The sequence below is a fragment of the Zootoca vivipara genome, chromosome 13, assembly GCF_965207765.1.
Source record: "Zootoca vivipara chromosome 13, rZooViv2.hap1.1, whole genome shotgun sequence".
NCBI lineage: Eukaryota > Metazoa > Chordata > Lepidosauria > Squamata > Lacertidae > Zootoca > Zootoca vivipara.
In genome coordinates, this window is record NC_142596.1 from 49,526,237 (window position 1) to 49,545,895 (window position 19,659).

Sequence of the window (19,659 nt, forward strand, 5' to 3'; positions counted from 1 at the left end):
GGGGTGGTGGGGTATCTTAAGTGAAAGTTTGTGTGTGTGTGTGTGTTGTTTTTTAAATTGGGGGAAAAACATATTCCCTGTTTCTGCTATCTGCTAACCCTGATTCTGTGATTGTAATAAATTTGTGCAGATTTCCAAGATACTATTGCATGGTTTTTCAAAAACTGTACAGAGAAAATAGCAATTGGCTAGAGCTGTTGAGATTGGGGAAGAAAATGTTAGCTTTACGGAACAAACGGAGCCCAGACAAACCGATAAGGAACTGTTCCAAATTTAGAAACCCCCTCACTTAAACTGGGGGGGGGGTCAGATTGGCATCATGAAATGCTGGAATCCAGGATAAGCAAATTGATAAAATTTGGGTCTAAAGTCTTTGTAGGCCTGTGGACGCAGTGGTGTGGGAGATGGGAGGTAGGGGTGGAGGAGCTCTTACCTACCTCAATAACTTGGTAATTACATGAAAATCCTGGACAGAAATGATGTCTAACAGGCTGCTTTCTCATCTTCTCCCATCTTGCCACTCTGATTTCTTACTGAGTGTGGATTAAGCCGCTGTTGTGTTCGGTACTATCGGGTGGTCTGGTTTGTTATTCCACAATCCTTAGTGGCAGAGCACATCTTTTTCAGGCAGGCAGATGAACTCAGGTTCCATCCCTGGCACTGTACCTAAAATGATTTGTGGTTGCAAGACTAGAAAAGGTGGGAGCATTGGAGAGCTGTTGCCCGTTAGGACCAGTGGCCTTGAGTCTGTATAAGGTGGTCTCCTAATGGGGAAGGGTCATAGCTCAGCGATGAAGCGCTTGCTAAAGGTCCCAGGTCCAGTCCCCAGCATTTCCAGATAAGGCAAGGAATGTCTCCTGTCTGAAACTCTGGACAGCTGCTGCCTGTCAGTGTAGACAATACAGTACTGAGCTAGACAGAAGGTAGCTTCCCTATGTTCCTATATGTGTACAATCTGATTTATTGATACTTTCTCTGTCTAGTGAATGCTGGCAACTAGCTGTGCTCATTGTTGGGCTCCCATGCCTAACATGAACACACAGAGAACGCCTATTCAACAAGGAAGGTCCAGTGTTACATAACCAGGGGTCTGTATGCAAGTTCTTAGACACACATATAATAAGTGCTGCTTCTTTGTCTAAATGAGCTCTGGTTGTATGCATCTGATAGGATCACTGAGAATAGGGAATCCCTGTCTTTGCCTGTAATAACACAGGTGAGATTGAAATCATAGACCTGTTTATCTCATTTATTTAAATAATCTGTATCCTGCTCTTCATTTGAGGAAAAGCTCCCTAGCATGATTTATAGATTACAAAACCAGGGATTGGTTTTTAATATTTTAGTTTATTTTTTAGTAATCTAAAAAGGCACCTCACATAAGGAAAATTGATTGGGAGGGAGGAGGAAATCAAGGACAACTTGTGAGTTAGAAGTTCTGGTAGCTCCACTCAGTGCCCCAACTAGCAGAAATGGCTACTGGTGGCAGGGTAGGGCATGATGTTGCTTCAGTTCTCCCTCCTCACATCCTGTGTCTTATATTGTAAAAAGGCTATTTTTGTTAATTTATTCTCTTTAAGGAAGCAGTTTTCATTTCACTTTGGGGCTGTGGGGCAACAGAGGGAGGAAGTACAGAGTTCCAGGAGTGGCAGAGGAGAAAGAGCTTCCCCAGCCCCAAACTGATTGCCCCCTAACAGAAGGCAGTGCAATCAATGAGACTTTATGTTTGCTATGGAATGACCCAAGACTACAGTGGGTTTTAAACTTACAGCCGGGGGGGGGGGGGATCAGGCAGAGATGGAGCCTGTGCCATTCCCATCCCCACTCATTCTGGTGTTGATAAAAGTGACAGGGAAGCCAGCCATACCAATAAGCCACAACAGATCAGGAGGTGCTTTCTGGCCTTTAAAGATCCCCTGAATGAGACTGAGCAACTAGGGGATTCTGATACAGCAGGATCTGAGCCTGACACATCTACAATGCTCATCCACCCCGGCCCAAATTGGGAAGCCCAGGAAGAGCATAGCATTCTCCTAATTATGTTTCCCCACAAGTGGTTCTAGGATGAGGTCTCGAATAAGGTCTCCTTGGATTTATGCCTTTTCTAATACCACTGTTGGATAATTGGTCCCTGTCTTTTGGTGGCACACATCCATCCACACATACCTTAGGAGGCTGTATATCCGTATGCTCTCTTGTGGGCTCAATGGTTGGAAAGCTGGCTTATGTGGTTCCGGAAATGAGCATAGGTTTAGAAAGACAAGGAAAAGAGTTCAAAAAATAATGGAGGAGCATTGCCTTAAATAGATTTGACATATAAAAGATATGTGACGGTCTCTGAATTGAAATGCAGCATGTGAATGTGGTGGGGGAAATGTCCCATTTAGAATGTCTTTTCTGGGTCTGTTTCCTTTCTCTAAACGTGTTGCCTCTCTCTCTCCTTTTTCTCTTCCCATCTAGTTGCAATTTCTGAGCAGTTCTGTCCAGGTGACCGTACCCAGGTTATGACGACTAATCCAAAACCAAACAAAACATTAAAGGTAAGTAAAGTGGCATAAAAATGGGGGCGTGGAACTTGCGACCCTGCAGATGTTGCTGGACTCTAGCTATCATCAGCCCCAGCCAGAATGGCAAATGGTCAGGGATGCTGGGAGTTGTAGTCCTGCAACATCTGGAGGACCACAGGTCCCCCCCCCAATTCTGGTATAAAGCATAGATGGCTTTTAAGGAAAACGGAGACAAGTTCATGGAACTTCCATGGCCAGAGGCAATATACCTCTGTGTGCCAGGTACTGCAGGTGACCATTATCTTCACACCTTGCTTGTGAACTCCCAGAGCATCCTTCTCTAACTTAGTGCCATCCTTACATTCCAGGTTGCAACTCCCATCCGGGTTGCAATTCCCAGCTTGCAACAGACCATTGTCTGTGCTGGTTGGAGGAACTGTAATCCAAAACACCTGGAGAGCACTAGGTTGGGGGAGGCTGTTTCAGAGGCATATGGATAGCATTTGTTAAACATAGGGTTGCCAGACGCAATAGAGGACAGGACTTCTGTGCCTTTAATTGCCCTGCTCTCTTTTGAGTCTGGAAACCTTAAAGAGAAACCAGCAGACCCTTTGCTTGGAAATTAAACAAAGGGTCTGCTGGTTTTTCTTTAAGGTTTCCAGACTCAAAAGAGAGCAGGACAATTCAAGGCACAGAAGTCCTGTCCTCTATTGAGTCTGGCAACCCTAGTTAAACAGAATGTGGAACACAAGGCTTTTATTTTTAAAAAATGTGTTTGTGCTCTGAATGAAAATAGTTTCCATGGTGGCAGATCTTCTAAATCACAAGCGGGGAACCTGTAGACCTCTAGGTATTGTTGGACTGCAACTTCCGGAGTCCCTGACCATTGGCTATTCTGGCTGGCGCTGATGTGAGCTAGACTCCATCCTGTGGGGTGTCACAGGTTCCCTGTTCTAAATCACCACCTTCCCCAGTGGTAATTCTTTAAAATACATCATTCAGTGCCAGATTCTTTTGCCTGCAGATAACTCAGTGATACAGCTTTCCTTCAGAAGCGAGTTTTTCTTCTTTGCTTTTTAAAGAGAAACTAAAGATACCTATGTCTAACTTGCTGGAGATGAGGACAATATTCTGTATCTGGACCTGAGCTGAAGTGAAGTTTTACGCAGTTCATGGAATCTTGCAGGAAAATTCATGCCACATTCAGAGGCTGGGGACCAGTGTGGTGGCAGGGTGCATTTTTGCAAGGCACAAGTTTCCATATTCAACCCCCTGCATCTCTAGTTAAAAGGATTTTGGTTAGTGGGCTGGAAAGCACATCTATCTGATACCCAGTAGATCTTCTGTCAGCCAGCTCAGTCTAGATGGACTCATGGTCTGATTCCATGTTAAACAGCTTCATACGCTCAAGTCCTGTAACAGATTTCCTGGATGTCTTCATATGGGCATGAATTTCCGTGCATAATCATCTGAGTCATTTCCTCGTCTAAGAGGGACATGGGGAGCCCTTCTGAGGTACAACATCCTGAGGTTGACGTGGCTTGTGCAGAGGAAGGAAAGAGCCACTCTGCTGCTTCCTGCCCTCGTGCCGCTGTGGGAAGTGGGCAAAGAGCAAAGGCCCCTTGGCCCATTTGAAAAACTCCAAAATCCTTAAGAGGGCAGCATACTTTTATTAGTCCAACCCAAATGTGGGACCTGGAGTGGCTGAACACTCAGCCCATGAAATGCTGACATTTCTAAAAAATATATCAACATAGTCCTTTACACAGGAAATCCATTTTATTTTTTTAAAAAAAATCCATATTGGGATATTTGGCTCCCAAGGCATTTATAGCCTTAAAAGTTAGCATCAGCACTGTGAATTGGGCCCAGAAGCAAACAGATAGCCAATATTAATTTATTTACATACTACAGTTGAGCATTTGACCGATTTAAATAGCTGTTCAACAGTGGGACAGACTCCCTCTGAAGGTGGTGAAGGTTTTTGAACATAGGTTGGATGGCCACCTGTTATGGATTCTTCAGCTGTGATTCTGCATTTCAGGGGGTTGGACTAGATGTCTTTTGGGGTTCCTTTCAACCCTATAATTCTATGAGAGGGGGAAAGGATTTGGTCGATTAAGCAGATCAAATACTGGTCAGGTATTTTTAAAAGCACTAACTTTATCACAGCAGCAGAAAAAGAAAAGTTACCACCACGTATCTGAATTATAAAAACTGAATGATACTGCTAATTGTTGTGAAATGATACTTTTTTAAAAAAAAAAAAGTAGTACATTACCATAACTTTTAACTATGTTGGTTCAGGTTTTTTATAAATGATGAATGATTCTTGTGAATGATGCTTTGGACTCAGAGGGAAGAGTCAGATGCAAAATGTCGACTTGGGTAGGAACTACTCCGCACAAAGTGCCACTCACTGGATCATCTGCAGATTTCAAGTAGAATTCTCCATCTGAGTTCCTGCAGATGAGGAATTCTGATGCAGAACTCTGAAACTGGGTAGTAGAGATTCACAAAGAGGTGGTCAGAGGCAGCCAATTACTATTCCAATCATTACACGTGAGGAAAACTGAGGCCAAGAGATTAAGTGATAAGCATAAGGAAAGCAATGACAGAGAATGTTGCTTTTCTTGCCATTTTACTCACTATTTGGGGCCAGGAACCTTTGTTGATCTACTGCAGGCATCCCCAAACTTCGGCCCTCCAGATGTTTTGGACTACAATTCCCATCTTTCCTGACCACTGGTCCTGTTAGCTACGGATCATGGGAGTTGTAGGCCAAAACATCTGGAGGGCCTCAGTTTGGAGATGCCTGATCTACTGCAAATAACCCAGAGATCTACCACTAAAACCCAATGTGCCTCCTTTCTGCTCTAGTATATCTTTGCACGGGAGAAGGCATTCCCTGAGATACTTTGGACCCAAATAGTTTAGACTTATAGAAGTCAAAGCCCGCACCTTGCTTTGAGCCCAGAGACCAACTAGAAGCCAGTGCAGTTGCTGAACAAGTATAATACGGTTTTGTCAGCTCATCATGGTCAGAATAGGGGCAGCAGTATTTTGAACTAATTGGACAGCCTTCAAGGGCAGTTCCGGGTATGATAGCAAATAATTAGGAAGTTATCAGGGCGTAGAGGATAGCAAGGCTGAGTGATGGTTAGAACTGGGATAGCTCAGTCGGTAGAGCACAAGACTCTTAACCTCAGAGTCGTGGGTTCGAGCCCCATTTTGGGCAACAGATTTCTCCACTGCAGGGGGTTGGGCTAGATGGCCCTTGTGGTCCCTTCCGATTGTATGATCCTGTGATCCATAAGTTGCCTTTGTGACATTGGCGTCTGCAGGTCAAGGAGGAGTCGGGAGAGAACGCCCCGGTGCTCAGTGACGATGAACTCGTGTCGATGTCTGTGCGGGAGCTGAACCAGCACTTGAGAGGTCTCACAAAAGAGGAGGTCATCCGCCTGAAGCAGCGGCGGCGCACACTTAAGAACCGGGGCTACGCCGCCAGCTGCCGCATCAAGCGTGTGACGCAGAAGGAGGAGCTGGAGAGGCAGCGGGTGGAGCTGCAGCAGGAGGTGGAGAAGCTCGCCCGGGAAAACAGCAGCATGAAGTTGGAGCTGGACGCCCTGCGCTCCAAGTACGAGGCGCTGCAGACCTTTGCCCGCACTGTCGCCCGGGGGCCCATCACTCCGACCAAAGTTGCCGCCACCAGTGTCATCACCATCGTGAAGTCGGCAGAAATCTCGTCCGCTTCTGTGCCATTTTCAGCAGCCTCCTAGTGTCCAGAGCGGCAGAACTAGCAGCCCTTTTGGAAGGGAGAGTAGGATCTCGCTGATGGGTTTAGAAGCCTGCCTTCCTGAAAGATCAGCAATCCATTTTCTCCCCCAAAGCTACCAAGGGGACTCTGCAAAGGGGGAAACTAATGGGCTGTTCTTGCTGTGGGCACTTCAAGTTCTGTCAAGCCGCTGAAATGGGAATGCCATATCGAGTAGTAGGTATTGCACGAGGGGTCTTGCACAACTCCTCCTCACAGCCTCTTTAAGTCCCTGGCAGCTCCCCAATCGAGAGAAGACACCGGGGTATTCTCCAGAACATTTTGGCGTGAAACTGAACCACTCAGAAACGGATGGCCTGGCAGAATTGACAGGCAAGTTGAATAAATGAAGAACAGCCTCTTCCTTCTTTCAGAAAAATAAATAAATGTCCGATTGTAGTCAGCTTTATGTCAGTCACAGAATGGGCAATTGGCTCCGGAGCAGCTTTTGCTGAGAGTTCATCAGAATGTCATAGAACAATGTCTAATCTCTCCAGTTATGGAAACACCTTCACAGGTGAATTTCCATCTTTGATGTGGTTATCTCCCCTCCCCTTTGCCGTGTGGCCTAGCAAACAGAGCAGTATCTACAATGCAAAAAACGTCTCTAGCTACTTCCCCACAATGTGCCTGTGAGTCAGATGTCTTTTTAAAAATGTAGTCTTGTTACTTCTAAACCAATATTCTCTCTCTCTTTCTCTCTCTCTTTCTCTCTCTCTCTCTCTCTTGCTTTCTCTCTCTCTTTCTCATAACAATAACTATTAGATCTAGACTGAACAATGCTGCAGAGAAAAGGAAATGGGAAAGTGTTAAGAGTGTGGGGATGGGGGTGAGTTGTAAAAAAGAGAGAGATACTGTTAACGGCAGGAAGCCCGTGCTCTGACAAGGTGTTCTCTTACAGGGTCTGCTAAAAGGCCTGTAAAGCAGAAGCATGCAGGAGAAGACAAGAAAGGTTCACATAAGAGACAGAAACAAGTGTGATGTCAACACAAAGCCTTAACTTATCCTCTTTCTGACTTCACGAGAGCTCTTTTCGGTGCTCTTTAATGCCAAAAGACAACGTATGGCAAAGATGTCCTTGGACGAGCTGCCTAGTAGATGTAAATATCTACAAGGGAACAGATCCTTGGAGTTAATCTCCAGACCAGGGCATAGATAATGATGCCAAGGAATGCAAGAAGGTTTGAAAATGCAGGAAGGTTTCTTTCTCAAGTACCGTAATTGCAAAGTTGGGATGGGGGATGGTGGAGAAATGTGTTTCGTGGATCTGAGTTGGTTCGTGGTGGGGAGGGCAGAAGAGGACTTGGGAGGTGGGGTAGAAGAGTGGAGGGAGAGGAAAGCAGAGGTTTTTTGAATTTAGTGGGGAAAGAGAGGAGTTAAAAGTTTGTAAATGAGTTTGTAAAATCCAAGGATGTAAGGGAAAGCAACAGGTTTTCAGATTTAATGAAAAGGAAGGACCTCATACAAGTTGACATAAGCTGTGCCTGCAAGACAAGTAATCTTCAGCTTCAGCTTCCTTAGCAAAAGGTACTCCTTTAAGGTTCCCAGATAAAAAGGGGGAGGACCCTGAGGCTTGGAGCCCAAATGCCCCATGTGGCAACATTTTAGATGGACTACACCATTTTAGACTGCTGGTGTAAGCTAGAACCTTTTGAATGCTGCCTCCCCACCAGATACTCAACACATAAACCCCAACTAAGATGCCAGTGTAAAAGATACCCTGGAATTTCTCCCTGACTTGCTCCTTTTGGGGGGTGGCATCCTTTTACAGGGAGGAAGCTCTGTTTTGCACATTATCCGCCGCTCTGTATATTGATAACAGGGCTGGAGAACTTCCAAAACAGAGCTGAACCATTGCATATTGCTGGTGGGGCAATCTGTGATGTGGATTTGAACCAGGGCGGGCCGGTGAAAATGCTGGTGGCGATTTAAACCCTGTACGTGTTCCCAAATAGCCAATGCCAGGAAGAGAAATAACTTCACTCAAGCTCCCTTGGCACACTCACTCTCACTCTGTGTGTGCATTTGCTGCTGCAGGAGTGATACTCTGCCTGACACCATTATCATTGATGGTGGTAAGCAGAGACCACACTCCCCTTAGTGGAGTTAGGAACATGGATGGTGTATCACCCATGGCAGTTGGGTGCATGTACAGGGCAGATCCTTTACCAGTGCTGCCACTAACACCTACTGTGTCTACACTCAATAAGAGTTAGCAGGATTGCACACTTGCAACAACCGTAAGGAAAATAAAACAAAAACCCAAGTCATTTATTCCAGACTTAAATTCCTACCAGCCCACTGTTCCAGTGGCTTATTTTCTGAGTCTTGAGATGTGACCTTTTTAAGGATTACCTCATTTCTTTCTAGGCCTCACATTACCCTCTAGAAGGCAAGTTGATGTCCTGTGTTTTAACCCATGCCTTTTTTGACCCCCTCAGCAAAGGTTGAGGAAGAAAAAAAATAGCACATCTTATTTCCTGTAAAAAATTATTTTGGAAAATGCCCTGGATCTCTGCAAGCTTCTTTAGTTCTTAAAGCGGAGAAAGGTTTTAGATAATTTGCACTGTTGGAGCTTTGGAAAACAAGTAGGGCTGGCCATTATGGGCTTAAGGATGCCTGGATGCTTATGGGCTTAAGGATGCCCCACCCCAGAATTTACTCTCCAGAAGGAAACCTCTGTCCGCAGCCCAGGACCATCTCATAGCTGAGCGATGGGGAATTTGTGGCCCTCCAGATGTTGCTGGACTACAGCTCCCACAATCCCTCATTTGTAGCCTTGTTGGCTGGGGCAGATGGGAAATGGTGCTCAACCATATATGTATGGCCACAGGCTGTCATAGCCAGGACCCTGGAAACAAGAGGATAGTGTTAACCTCTGTTTCATCATAGAGATAACAAAAGACTAGACTTGCTCAAAAGCTGCCGTACGAAGGGCATCGCCAATAGCAGCTGCTACGTTGACTCCACAAATTGTTCTGTACAGGCTGCGCCCAGTTAATGACCACCCTACAGTGCTAGAATCCCATAGATGTACAGCTCTTGGGTTTCCATGAATGTGTTTCATGGGGTTTCCTTTCAGAATAAGACAGAGACACAGACATTTTCTTGAGTAGTGTTTCTTTGCAACTGAGTAATCACCTGCCTGCCACAGTTCTAGGAAAGTCGGCCAGAGGTGCAGGCAAGCAATTGCTGATTTTTAAAAAAGAAACTGGTAGGAGACGTTCCAACAACATTCTAACTGAAATTGTGTTTGCAGCCAGCGGAATTAAGGCTTCAGCCTTATGGTTTAGTAGCCCCTAGCAGCTGTGTGTTTCCCACCAACTAGTTTTCTGCTTACTCTCCCCATGGGGTAGTTGCTGGAAAACCTCCTCCTCCATAGGTGGTCTGCAGGCACATGAAGCATCTAGAATTTGCCATGGATAATACGCTAATCTCTGAGGGAGTGACCTCAGTCTGATCTCTGCCGTTAATTTGAGAGCTAACAGCAGCTTCTGTGAGGCAAAGTGACATCAAACAAACAAACCAACACCAGGACTATGTACCTTTGTAATTTGATCAGGAGCAAGAGGCCAAAGGCATTATTAAAGCTGTCGTTACCATAGCCATGGTAGGTAATCCATATTGGATATCATTTAAGGACCATGTGGAAATATTTGAGAGACACACTTATAGAAACATATATATATATAAATATATATAGATATATATATAATAAATGCATAATTATATACATTTTATCGTACAGATTTTTTTGTAAAAGATATTGTCTGGGTTGTTGTCTTTTTTAGTGTGGTATATTGTCATTTTCTTATTTAAAAAAAAAGAAGTCTGCTTCCAAGAGAGAGTGGGGAGGAGAGAAGAGCCGATAGTTTTCTCTGACGAGTCAGGAATATGACGGAAGGAATCTGAAAGCTTTGTTTAGTTTTATTTCTCACCTACTTTTTCGACACCTGTGGCTGCAGCCAGAGATATCTATTGGAAAGACCTTCCTCTCAAAAGTCTGTACACCGAAAGGAATGGGAAGTTCAGGAGACCTGAGCAAATTGTGCCATCAGTCACTGCAGGAATGTGTATCCTTAGCCTGCCCTACATGCATATGCTTACGTAGGCAATTCCTGCTTCCACCATCCTGAGCTTCATTTCTCCATACATGAAAAGATGTTCAATGTATGCTTTGGCTTTTCTGAGTCTTGCTGCGACTTGTGCCCAGCTCAGTGGCCCTTCCAAAGGAACTGCTCAGTGGTTTGTGGTCAGATTTGTCCGTCTTCCATTCTGCCTTTAATGGTGCCCTAAATTTGGCTCCTGGGGTATCTCTTCCCGCCTCAGCTTACCTTCATGTGAGGTTAACAATCCAGCTGTTCTCTGCTAGGTCTGGCACATCTTTGCCCATCCAGCCTCCAGGACCTGTTAGAGGAGCCTCAGAAACGCATGCACGACACTGTTGCAGTGCTTGATGTCCACATTGGGTATGACTTGCCATTTGGGGTTCTGGGGCCTGCCTTGTTTTCCACTGGGGCTGAACTCTCTCCCTCAATGCTAGCATGTCTAAGAGGGGCAGATGATTGGGCAGAATGAAACATCCCATGGACTAATTTCGGTCCACTAGCAGCCAGTTGCACTGTTCCGATCCTTGCTGCTGTTTGGCCAGACCAACTGCCTTTCTTGGAAGGCTTGCTCAGTATTGGAGCTGTGTTTAGGCTACCATGATGGTCTCATTCTGGACTGTACCAGGTTCCATGGGGGGGGTGGATCATGATTTTGAATGCACTGAACACTCCTCACTTGCAGTAACCATGCGGATGAGGGAGAAAACCATGCTAAACCTTTCTCCCTTCCATGCTGGCTTACTACACACAGGGGAGTTTAAAAAAACAGAAACAAATGAGGGAGTATCAAAGAAATTGACCTTCCCCACAGATTGTGCAGGCCTGCCATCTCAATCTGCATCATGTATTCCCAGATCCCATTAGCCGCAGCCCATTATGGCCAGGGATAGTGAGCATTGTCCTCTTAACAACATCTGGAGGACAGCAGGTCGGGGAAGGCTGCCATAAGACATGGCACTTCGATATTTGAAAGCTAACAAGCTGGATTGTTTAATCTTGCAGTGAAGGATGTGCAACTTCCTGAGAAATTGGTAACTGGAGCAGTCAGCAGTGAGGTTTCTTAATGTGAGAAATCAGAAGGGAATTCAGGTTTACTCCCGTGGCCTAAAGCCAAGAAGTGAAGCCCTTCCCTTCCCCCTCCCTTTTCAAGTCTTTTTAAGCTTTACCACTATTTGGTTTTAATGTTTAAGTTTTTTGTCCCTACCTCCATAGACACAGGAGTGTTTTCCCACTGATAGCTGACCATAATGCTTTTCTTTCCCCCATTTTCACTGATCCTTGAAAAATTATAGGAAAGTTTCTCTCTTTTTTTATCACCTGTTCATTCTGTCTTCTGTGGTTTTACTTGATTATTTTCATTTCAATATTTATTTTTCGTGCGCTGCTTTTTTATTATGAAATAAATTATTGATATATCAAGTAATGTGGGTGCCTGTTTCGTAAGGCATATTCACTGTGTGTGTGCGTGTCCAATCTACTTTTCTCTTGACAAAAAAAAAACTTACAACACAATGTTAATTTATTGCTGTACATTTTAAGCTGCAATGACTGGTTTTTTTGTTTGGTTGGTTTTTTTGTACCTTTCCAATAAAGCATTTTCTGGTTTCAGATTTGACCTGGTCTGTAATCAGTATGTTCAAAACTTTGGGGCCTCAGGCTGCCATCCTTCCTACAGCTTGCACAGAGCCCAGGAGGGCTTTATGAAAGACCTAGATGGTTGACATCAGCCTGCCTCAAGAGATTATGGAGTGTGTCTCCAGGGGTGAAGTCCAACTGCTGTGTTAACAGCACCAAAGTGAACTCCCCGGGGCACAAGCCTGGGATGTGTGTCTGGAGGTCTTGGGCTACCCCAAAGGAAAGCAGAGCTATGTTTGGCAGCAGCAGTTGATAATAATATAATAATAATAATTTATTATTTATACCCCGCCCATCTGGCCGGGTCTCCCCAGCCACTCTGGGCGGCTTCCAACAGAAAAATAAAACACAATAATCTATTAAACATTAAAAGCCTCCCTGAACAGGGCTGCCTTCAGATGTCTTCTAAAAGTCTGATAGTTGTTTTCCTTTTTGACATCTGTTGGGAGGGCGTTCCACAGGGCAGGCACCACCACCGAGAAGGCCCTCTGCCTGGTTCCCTGCAACTTGGCTTCTCGCAACGAGGGAACTGCCAGAAGGCCCTTGGTGCTGGACCTCAGTGTCCGGGCAGAATGATGGAGGTGGAGACGCTCCTTCAGGTATACTGGAAGGAGGGGCAAAAGGCGCCATCCAGCCACCACTCTGGATTTGTGTAGTCTAACCAAAATGAACAAAAGCTGGCAGGTAGCAGAGTTTGTTTGGGGACTCAAAAAACCCGAATGACCCTGCCTTTCATAGGACTAATTAAAATGCCACCCTTCCTTATCAAGCTTTCGAGTTCTCCAGTGATCATCTCCAAGGTGTGCCTCAGAGCAACAGCTGCTGGGGAGCACGAGCTGGGAGATTGCCGTTGCACCCCAGCCCTGCCTGTTAGCTTCCTCTTGGCAACTGTTGGGGAACAAGCTGTTGGACAAGGTGATGGGCCTGTGGCCTGATCGAACAGGGCTCTTCCTAAGGGAGGCAAGAGAGGGGCCGGAGAAAGCTAATGGGAAAAGCTTGAAGGCTTTAATTTGTTAGCAGCCTTAGGCTGCCGTGCAGGAGATGTCATGCACACTTAATTAGACCGCTAGTAGTTGTGTCAAGGGCGGCTAGGAAAAGATGCAACAGTGACAACTCGCTTAAAACCCTGACAACAAAATCCATCAGTTATTCTGCTCTGTGTCCAGCATTAAGTGAAAGACCTAGGGGCCCTCGAGGCAGACAGCAAAAGTTGAAATGCAGTAGCATTTGGATCAGGCTCAAATAGGAGTTGGGCACATGTAACCCTCTAAGCTTCTGAATCCAGCCCTTGGAACTCTGCCCAGGCCACACCCCTTAGGAGTCCTCCACACTCTCATTTGGTTTTTTGGCCTGGCCAGAATATCCCTGAACCACATACAGTTGTACCTCGGAGGTCGAACAGAATCTGTTACGGAAGTCCGTTCGACTTCCGAAACGTTCGGCTTCTAATTGGCTGCAGGAAGCTCCAGCAGCCAATCGGAAACCGTGGAAGCCCCGTCGGACATTTGACTTCCAAAAGAACATTCGAAAACTGGAACACTCACTTCCGGTTTTCAATCGGGAGCCAGAACGTTCGACTCCCAAGGCGTTCAGGAGGCAAGGTACGACTGTACTAAAGTGTCTTGTTTGCCTGAGCTCAGGAAGTTCTGACTCCGTTGGAACGTTTTGAGCTTTTCCCTGCAAAGATTTCTTTGTACTTCTGCAAACCTTGGGAATTCCCTGCAGCTTGCTGATCCCTCCCAGTCCCAGGTGGTGCCTTCCTGAGTTACAGAGGACTCCTATTCAGAGAACGGGTTTGCCTGCTAGAAGAATACTTAACAGTGATTTGACAATGCACACAGAAATGTTTCCCCCCCCCTTCATTTTATTAGAAGCCTTTTTATATAAATAATTTAAAATGTACAAGTTTACACTCCCAGCAGTTGCCACCTCTCTTTAAAAGATGCAACATCCAAAGAAGAAAGCATTACATTCTATCACTGCATAGAGAAGTGCTGTTCAAGCAGAATCTTGAATGATCTGCAGGCTAGGGACAGGTGAAAGCTGTTTCCTGGTTCTGCTGGATCTCTCAGCGGCTTTTAGTACCTTGACCCTGGTATTATCTCTTGGACCGTCTAGAAGAGTTGGGTGTTGGGTGCACTGTTTTGCAATGGTTCTGCTCCTTCCTCCTGGGCTGTGTCCAGAAAGTGATGTTAGGGGGATGAGTGCTTGGATCCCTGGGCTCTCACCTGTGGGGTGCTTCGGGGCTCTGTCCCCCTTCCCATGCTTTTAAACATCTCTATGAAGCCGCTTGGAGAGATCACCAGGGAGTTGGGGCTGAGTATTCACCAATATGTAGATGATAACCAGCTCTACCTCTCTAAATAGGAACCATTGAAGGCAGTGAACGTCCTGTGCAAGTGTCTGGAGTATGGATGGCAGTCTTCAGATTGAGGTTGAATCCTGACAAGATGGGAAAACTGTTTCTGGGGGAAGGGGTGGGCAGGTGTGGGGGACTCCCTGGTTCTGAATGGGTTAACTGTGTCCCTGAAGGGCCAGGTGCGCAGCCTGGGGGTCATTTTGGACACTCAGCTGTCCATGAAGATGGTCAGTTCCGCATCCAAGTCGGCTGTCTACCAGCTCCATCTGGTATGCTGCCTGAGACCCTACCCGCCCATGCACTGACTCACCAGAGTGGTACATGCTCTGGTTATCTCCTGCTTGGGCTACTGCAATGTTCTCTACATGGGGCTGCCTTTGAAGGTGACTTGGAAACTACCACTATCGGCCCTGCTCTCTGGAGCTGATGGGGAGTTGGGAGTCGCACAAGATTAGAGGTCCATAGGCTGCTCTTTCTTTCAACAGTATACTGTACATTTCAAGGGGAGAGCCATAGGCAGTTCTTATGCTGCCCCCTATATGTGTGGAATTTCCACAATGGTGGGTGTCAGAACTGAGCCCACACGGGGTGGGTGGGTGGGTGGGTGTTAAGCCCACCAAGGATTTCTGCCTACATTCTTTGTACCATGTGGTCAAACTGTCCTCAGCTTTCCTCTCCAGGAAACAGTTTCAATTCTACCACCACCAACCTAATACAAGGGGGCACAATTCCTGATCCATAGCAGATCAGTCTCTCTAAAATGGCTTTAACTGAGATAGATCTGGGTTCAACCAACACACAATATATATATATATATATTGATTATTATTATTTTTTAAAAAAGGTTTTTCCTTTAGCACCAAGAACGGACTAGGAATAGCAATGTTTACGCTTCCTTGGAGTCTCCATTTCCTCCATAAGGAGTTCCTCACTTCCCATTTGCCTCTGCTTTCAACTGCAGCCATTGCAGCTGCCCCCTCAAAGTCCTCTCCTCCCTCAGATTTCTGCCTATTAATTCACATGTGACTGAGCTGGATCCATGCTTTCAAACGCAGCTTCAGTTAGTTTCATTCCTTCCCACGGGACCAAACCCAGACTATATCGCTGTTGGGGCACAGTTTTCATTCAAAAACATTACCTCTGCTCCCGCAATCCTGGCCTTTCCCCTGTTCTTCCAAGCCAGTCCCCAACCCAATCCCGTCTTGGGCCCGGAGCTGTCGCTCAAGAGTCCAACTGAGAAAAGTTGCCCCCACTACACTATCTTTGCTTCAGCCAATAGGAGAGAGGCTGGAGGCATTCTAAGCCATCTTCCAGAACCTCTTGGAACTTTCTGGAACATGCCGCCATTTTGTGCCCTCACGCGCATCCCCAAAAGCAGGAGGAAAAGGCTCACACAATGGGTTGAGTGCAAAGGCCGAGGAAACACGAAGAAGTGGGAGGGCTTGAGAAACCAACTTTCCAAGCATTTGAGCCTTCTCGAGGCAATAGCCAATTGAGGGGATTGGTGGCGACACCTCCATTTTCTCTCACGCCGGCCAGCCCATCTGATGTCCAGTTCTGTCCGCAGCAACTGAGCTGGAAGGTGGCGAGGAGGTCTTTCCTACAAAACCCACCATGGTTTCCACCCGCGAGACGTGCCCTATAGTTCGTCGTCGGAGATTATCAATACCCTCTTCTCAATGTTCTTGCTCTTCTTGATGTGTTGGCCATCGGCTTTGGGCTCCACGTGCCCGTTCTGCCCCAGCTCGCCAGCCTCTCGCATGGACTGCTGGGTGTACTGCTGGTACGCTGGGGAGAAGTTGTGAATGGCATCCTGGACAATGTCCTGGGGGCTCATGGTCTCCTTCAGGCCACTGGAGATGCTCTGCATCGGGGCAAGGTTTGCTGGGAGCAAGAAGAGGACACGGGAGAAGCGTAATCATGTAAACATGGCTACAACTAATCCAGAATGCAACAGCTAGACTGGTGACTGGGAGTGGCCACCAAGATCACATAACACTGGTCCTGAAAGTCCTGCATTGGGTCTCAGGACATTTCCGAGCACAATTCAAAGTGCTGGTGCTGACCTTTAAAGCCCTAAACAGCCTTGGCCTAGTAGACCTGAAGGAGCGTCTCCACCCCCATCGTCCAGCCCGGACACTGAGGTCCAGTGCTGAGGGCCTTCTGGCGGTTCCCTTGCTGTGAGAAGTGAGGTTACAGGGAACCAGGCAGAGGGCCTTCTCGGTGGTGGCACATGGCCTGTGGAACGTCCTCCCGTCAGATGTCACGGAAATAAACAACTATCTGACTTTCAGAAGACATCTGAAGGCAGCCCTGTTTAGGGAAGTTTGTAATGTTTGATGTTTTATCGTGTTTTTAATATCCTCTTGGGAGCTGCCCAGAGTGGCTGGGGAAACCCAGCCAGATGGGCGGGGTATAAATTATTTATTATTATTATTATTATTATTATTATTATTATTATTAGGAAATAAAGGGGAAACATACCAGGAACAAGCCAGACTGGATTGTTTAATTTAAAGGATTCTGACGAATCATCCACTTGCTTCCAACAATGTGCAAGGGAATGTGCTCTGCCGCTTGCTCACTAGGGTGAGTGAGGAGGGATATTAATATTTTAATATTTGATGAATTATTGTATTTTAATATTTTGTTGGGAGCCACCCAGAGGGGCTGGGGAAACACAGGCAGATGGCCGGGGTATTAATAATAATAATAATAATAATAATAATAATAATAATAATAATAATATTTAGAAAGAAGAGACTAAGAAAAGCCTTTTCAAAAAAGCAATTTCCTCAACCTGGTGCTCGCCAGACATTGTTGGACTACAACCCCCATCAACCCTGACCATTGGACCAAGATGAAGCTGGTGGGAGTTGGACATCTGGGGGCACCAGGTTGGGAAAAGCTACCAGAAAACAAACAGCAGTGCTATGTAGGTCCAGTCATTTTCTACTTTTTGGCCACCAGTAGTTCAAAAAGGCTCAAAACATGTTAAAATAAAAATTCTGCCCCAGTCTCCAGTTACTTTGGCCCTGTTGTTGCCTGTCCTTTCCACACATGTGGAAGAGACCGTACCTCCCTCACCATTTTATAGTAATGTAGGGCAGGAGTGCCAGCTTGGTGCCACGACCATGGGTGTCCAGGGTCGTGGGTGCCATGCAACGTTCATGGCCCTGGCACCTAAATGTATGGGTAATTTTGTGGGTGGTACGGCACCTAGGGCCCCAGGGAGTTGGCACCTATGCTAGGGGGAAATGACACCACGGTTCTGACCGCTCAAAACGCTGTTCTCCGAAAAAGACTGAATGCCTCCTAAGCGTCAGCTGCCGGAGAGCACCTCCTTAAAAGCACCAAGTGCTGTTCACCTTCAGATTCAAGACTTTTATTTGAATTTATTTATTGTACACTTAAAGCAGGGCTTCCCAAACTTGGGGCTCTAGCTGCTTTTGGACTACAACTCCCACCATCCCTAGCTATCAGAACTAGTGGTCAGGGATGATGGGAATTGTACTCCCAAAACAGCTGGAGGCCCAAGTTTGGGAAGCCCTGACTTAAAGCAGGGGCGTAGCCAGGATGAAAATCAGGGGGGGGCAAGGGGCGGGGAGCAAGGGGCGGGGCCAAGGGGCGGGGGCGGGGCCACATCGGAGCAGCCCGAAATCGGGCTGCTCCGACTCCCTCCTCCCCCTCCGCGATAGGAAGGGACGAGGGGGAGCCAGGATCAGCCCGAAATCGGGCTGCTCCGACTCCCTCCTCCCCCTCCGCGATAGGAACGGACGAGGGGGAGCCAGGATCAGCCCGAAATCGGGCTGCTCCGACTCCCTCCTCCCCCTCCGCGATAGGAAGGGACGAGGGGGAGCCAGGATCAGCCCGAAATCGGGCTGCTCCGACTCCCTCCTTCCCCTCCGCGATAGGAAGGGACGAGGGGGAGCCAGGATCAGCCCGAAATCGGGCTGCTCCGACTCCCTCCTCCCCCTCCGCGATCGGAAGGGACGAGGGGGAGCCAGGATCAGCCCGAAATCGGGCTGCTCCGATCCCCTCCTCCCCCTCTGCAATCGCTGGGGCAGGTGGAGGGAAAGCCCCAGAGCCGCGCAAAGCGGTTGCCTGGCTTTCCCTCCGCCCGCCCCACAGCCAGCCGGCTAGAAGGGACGTCTCCCTTCTCCCTTGCTGGCTGTGGGGCGGAGGGAGGGAAAGCCAGCCAAACGCTTTGCGCGGCTCTGGTGCTTTCCCGCCGCCCGCCCCACAGCCAGCCAGGGAGAAGGGAGACGGCACCGGGCGGGCAGTGGGGCAGGCTGGCCAGTGGCCCTGCTTCTATGGGGGGGCAATTGCTCCCTCCTGCCCCCCTGCCTACGCCCATGACTTAAAGCAACCTTGTTCACCCTGGTGCTGTCCAGATGTTGTAAGGCTGTATCAGCCCCAGTATGGGAGATGCGGCCCCAAACATCTGTATGGCACCAGGTGGCAGAAGGCTAGCTTCAGAGGAACACAACCTTGTTCAGAACACTCACATGTCGCACTTTCCTTCTTCTCCCTGTACACCTGGCAGGTGAAAGCGTATCGGAGGGCGATGGCAGCAAACAGCATTTCGATGCAGATTATGAAGTTCTGGTAGCCAGCTGCTACCGTCCCGGCTCCCACCGTGTTCCCATCGATGATCTGAACCTCTGGGATCACCCCGCATTTCTCCAGGATAGCCAGCAACATCCCTGTGCAAAGGGAATATTTGTAAATTTATCACCAACCCAAGCATTAGGTGGCTTGTCAGGTCCTGTTGGCGCATGTGGGTTTCCCACAGGTCCATGGAGCAGTTCTGCACGTCACCAGGATCTTGTGAGGTACATCATTTTGCCACCAGGGTTTTAGCCAGAGATGTGCTCAGGCTCCCTTGCGCCCTTGGCGAGGAGCTGTATTGCTGCCTCCCCCCTCATCCCTTGCACCTGCCTTAAAACCCTTGACAGCTACTCTCAGTCAGTGTAGATTTGCTTTTCTATTATTTGATTGTATTATTTAATTTGTGTACCGCTTAATTCTTCTTCTTCTTCTTCTTCTTCTTTGGCGATCACTCATATCCGAGTAAGATTGTCTTCCATAAACACAGTTTTAACAAGACACATCACCTGGGAAGACAGGCAAACTAATGGTGTACTGGAAGAAGCAAAGATCACCAGTGTCAAAGCAATTATTCTCCAACATCAACTTCGTTGGACTGGTCATGTTGTGTGGGTGCCTGGTTAT

The 19,659-nt window shown here is 47.2% G+C and overlaps 2 protein-coding genes across 6 annotated transcripts in view; one reads left to right on the plus strand and one right to left on the minus strand.

The window, feature by feature from the left end:
- The window catches only part of MAFK (MAF bZIP transcription factor K), a 33,386-nt gene extending 21,346 nt beyond the window's left edge, over window positions 1-12,040 (plus strand). The window contains exons 2-3 of one of the 3 annotated variants that reach the window (XM_035131457.3): window positions 2,461-2,540; window positions 5,852-12,040. In XM_035131457.3, the coding sequence (XP_034987348.1) occupies window positions 2,505-2,540; window positions 5,852-6,286 (471 nt within the window). In that variant the 5' untranslated portion in view covers window positions 2,461-2,504 and the 3' untranslated portion in view covers window positions 6,287-12,040. The remainder of the gene's footprint in view (window positions 1-2,460; window positions 2,541-5,851) is intronic. The other 2 variants (XM_035131456.3, XM_088657072.1) reach the window with 2 other exon arrangements.
- A 1,871-nt stretch (window positions 12,041-13,911) lies between these two features.
- TMEM184A (transmembrane protein 184A) overlaps window positions 13,912-19,659 on the minus strand; it is a 37,337-nt gene continuing 31,589 nt past the window's right edge. For 2 of the 3 annotated variants that reach the window (XM_035131446.3, XM_060282495.2), the window contains exons 9-10: window positions 18,933-19,130; window positions 13,912-16,308 (exon numbers count right to left, since the gene is read on the minus strand). In XM_035131446.3, coding sequence (XP_034987337.1) covers window positions 16,064-16,308; window positions 18,933-19,130 — 443 coding nt within the window. In that variant the 3' untranslated portion in view covers window positions 13,912-16,063. The remainder of the gene's footprint in view (window positions 16,309-18,932; window positions 19,131-19,659) is intronic. The other variant, XM_088657071.1, reaches the window with a different exon arrangement.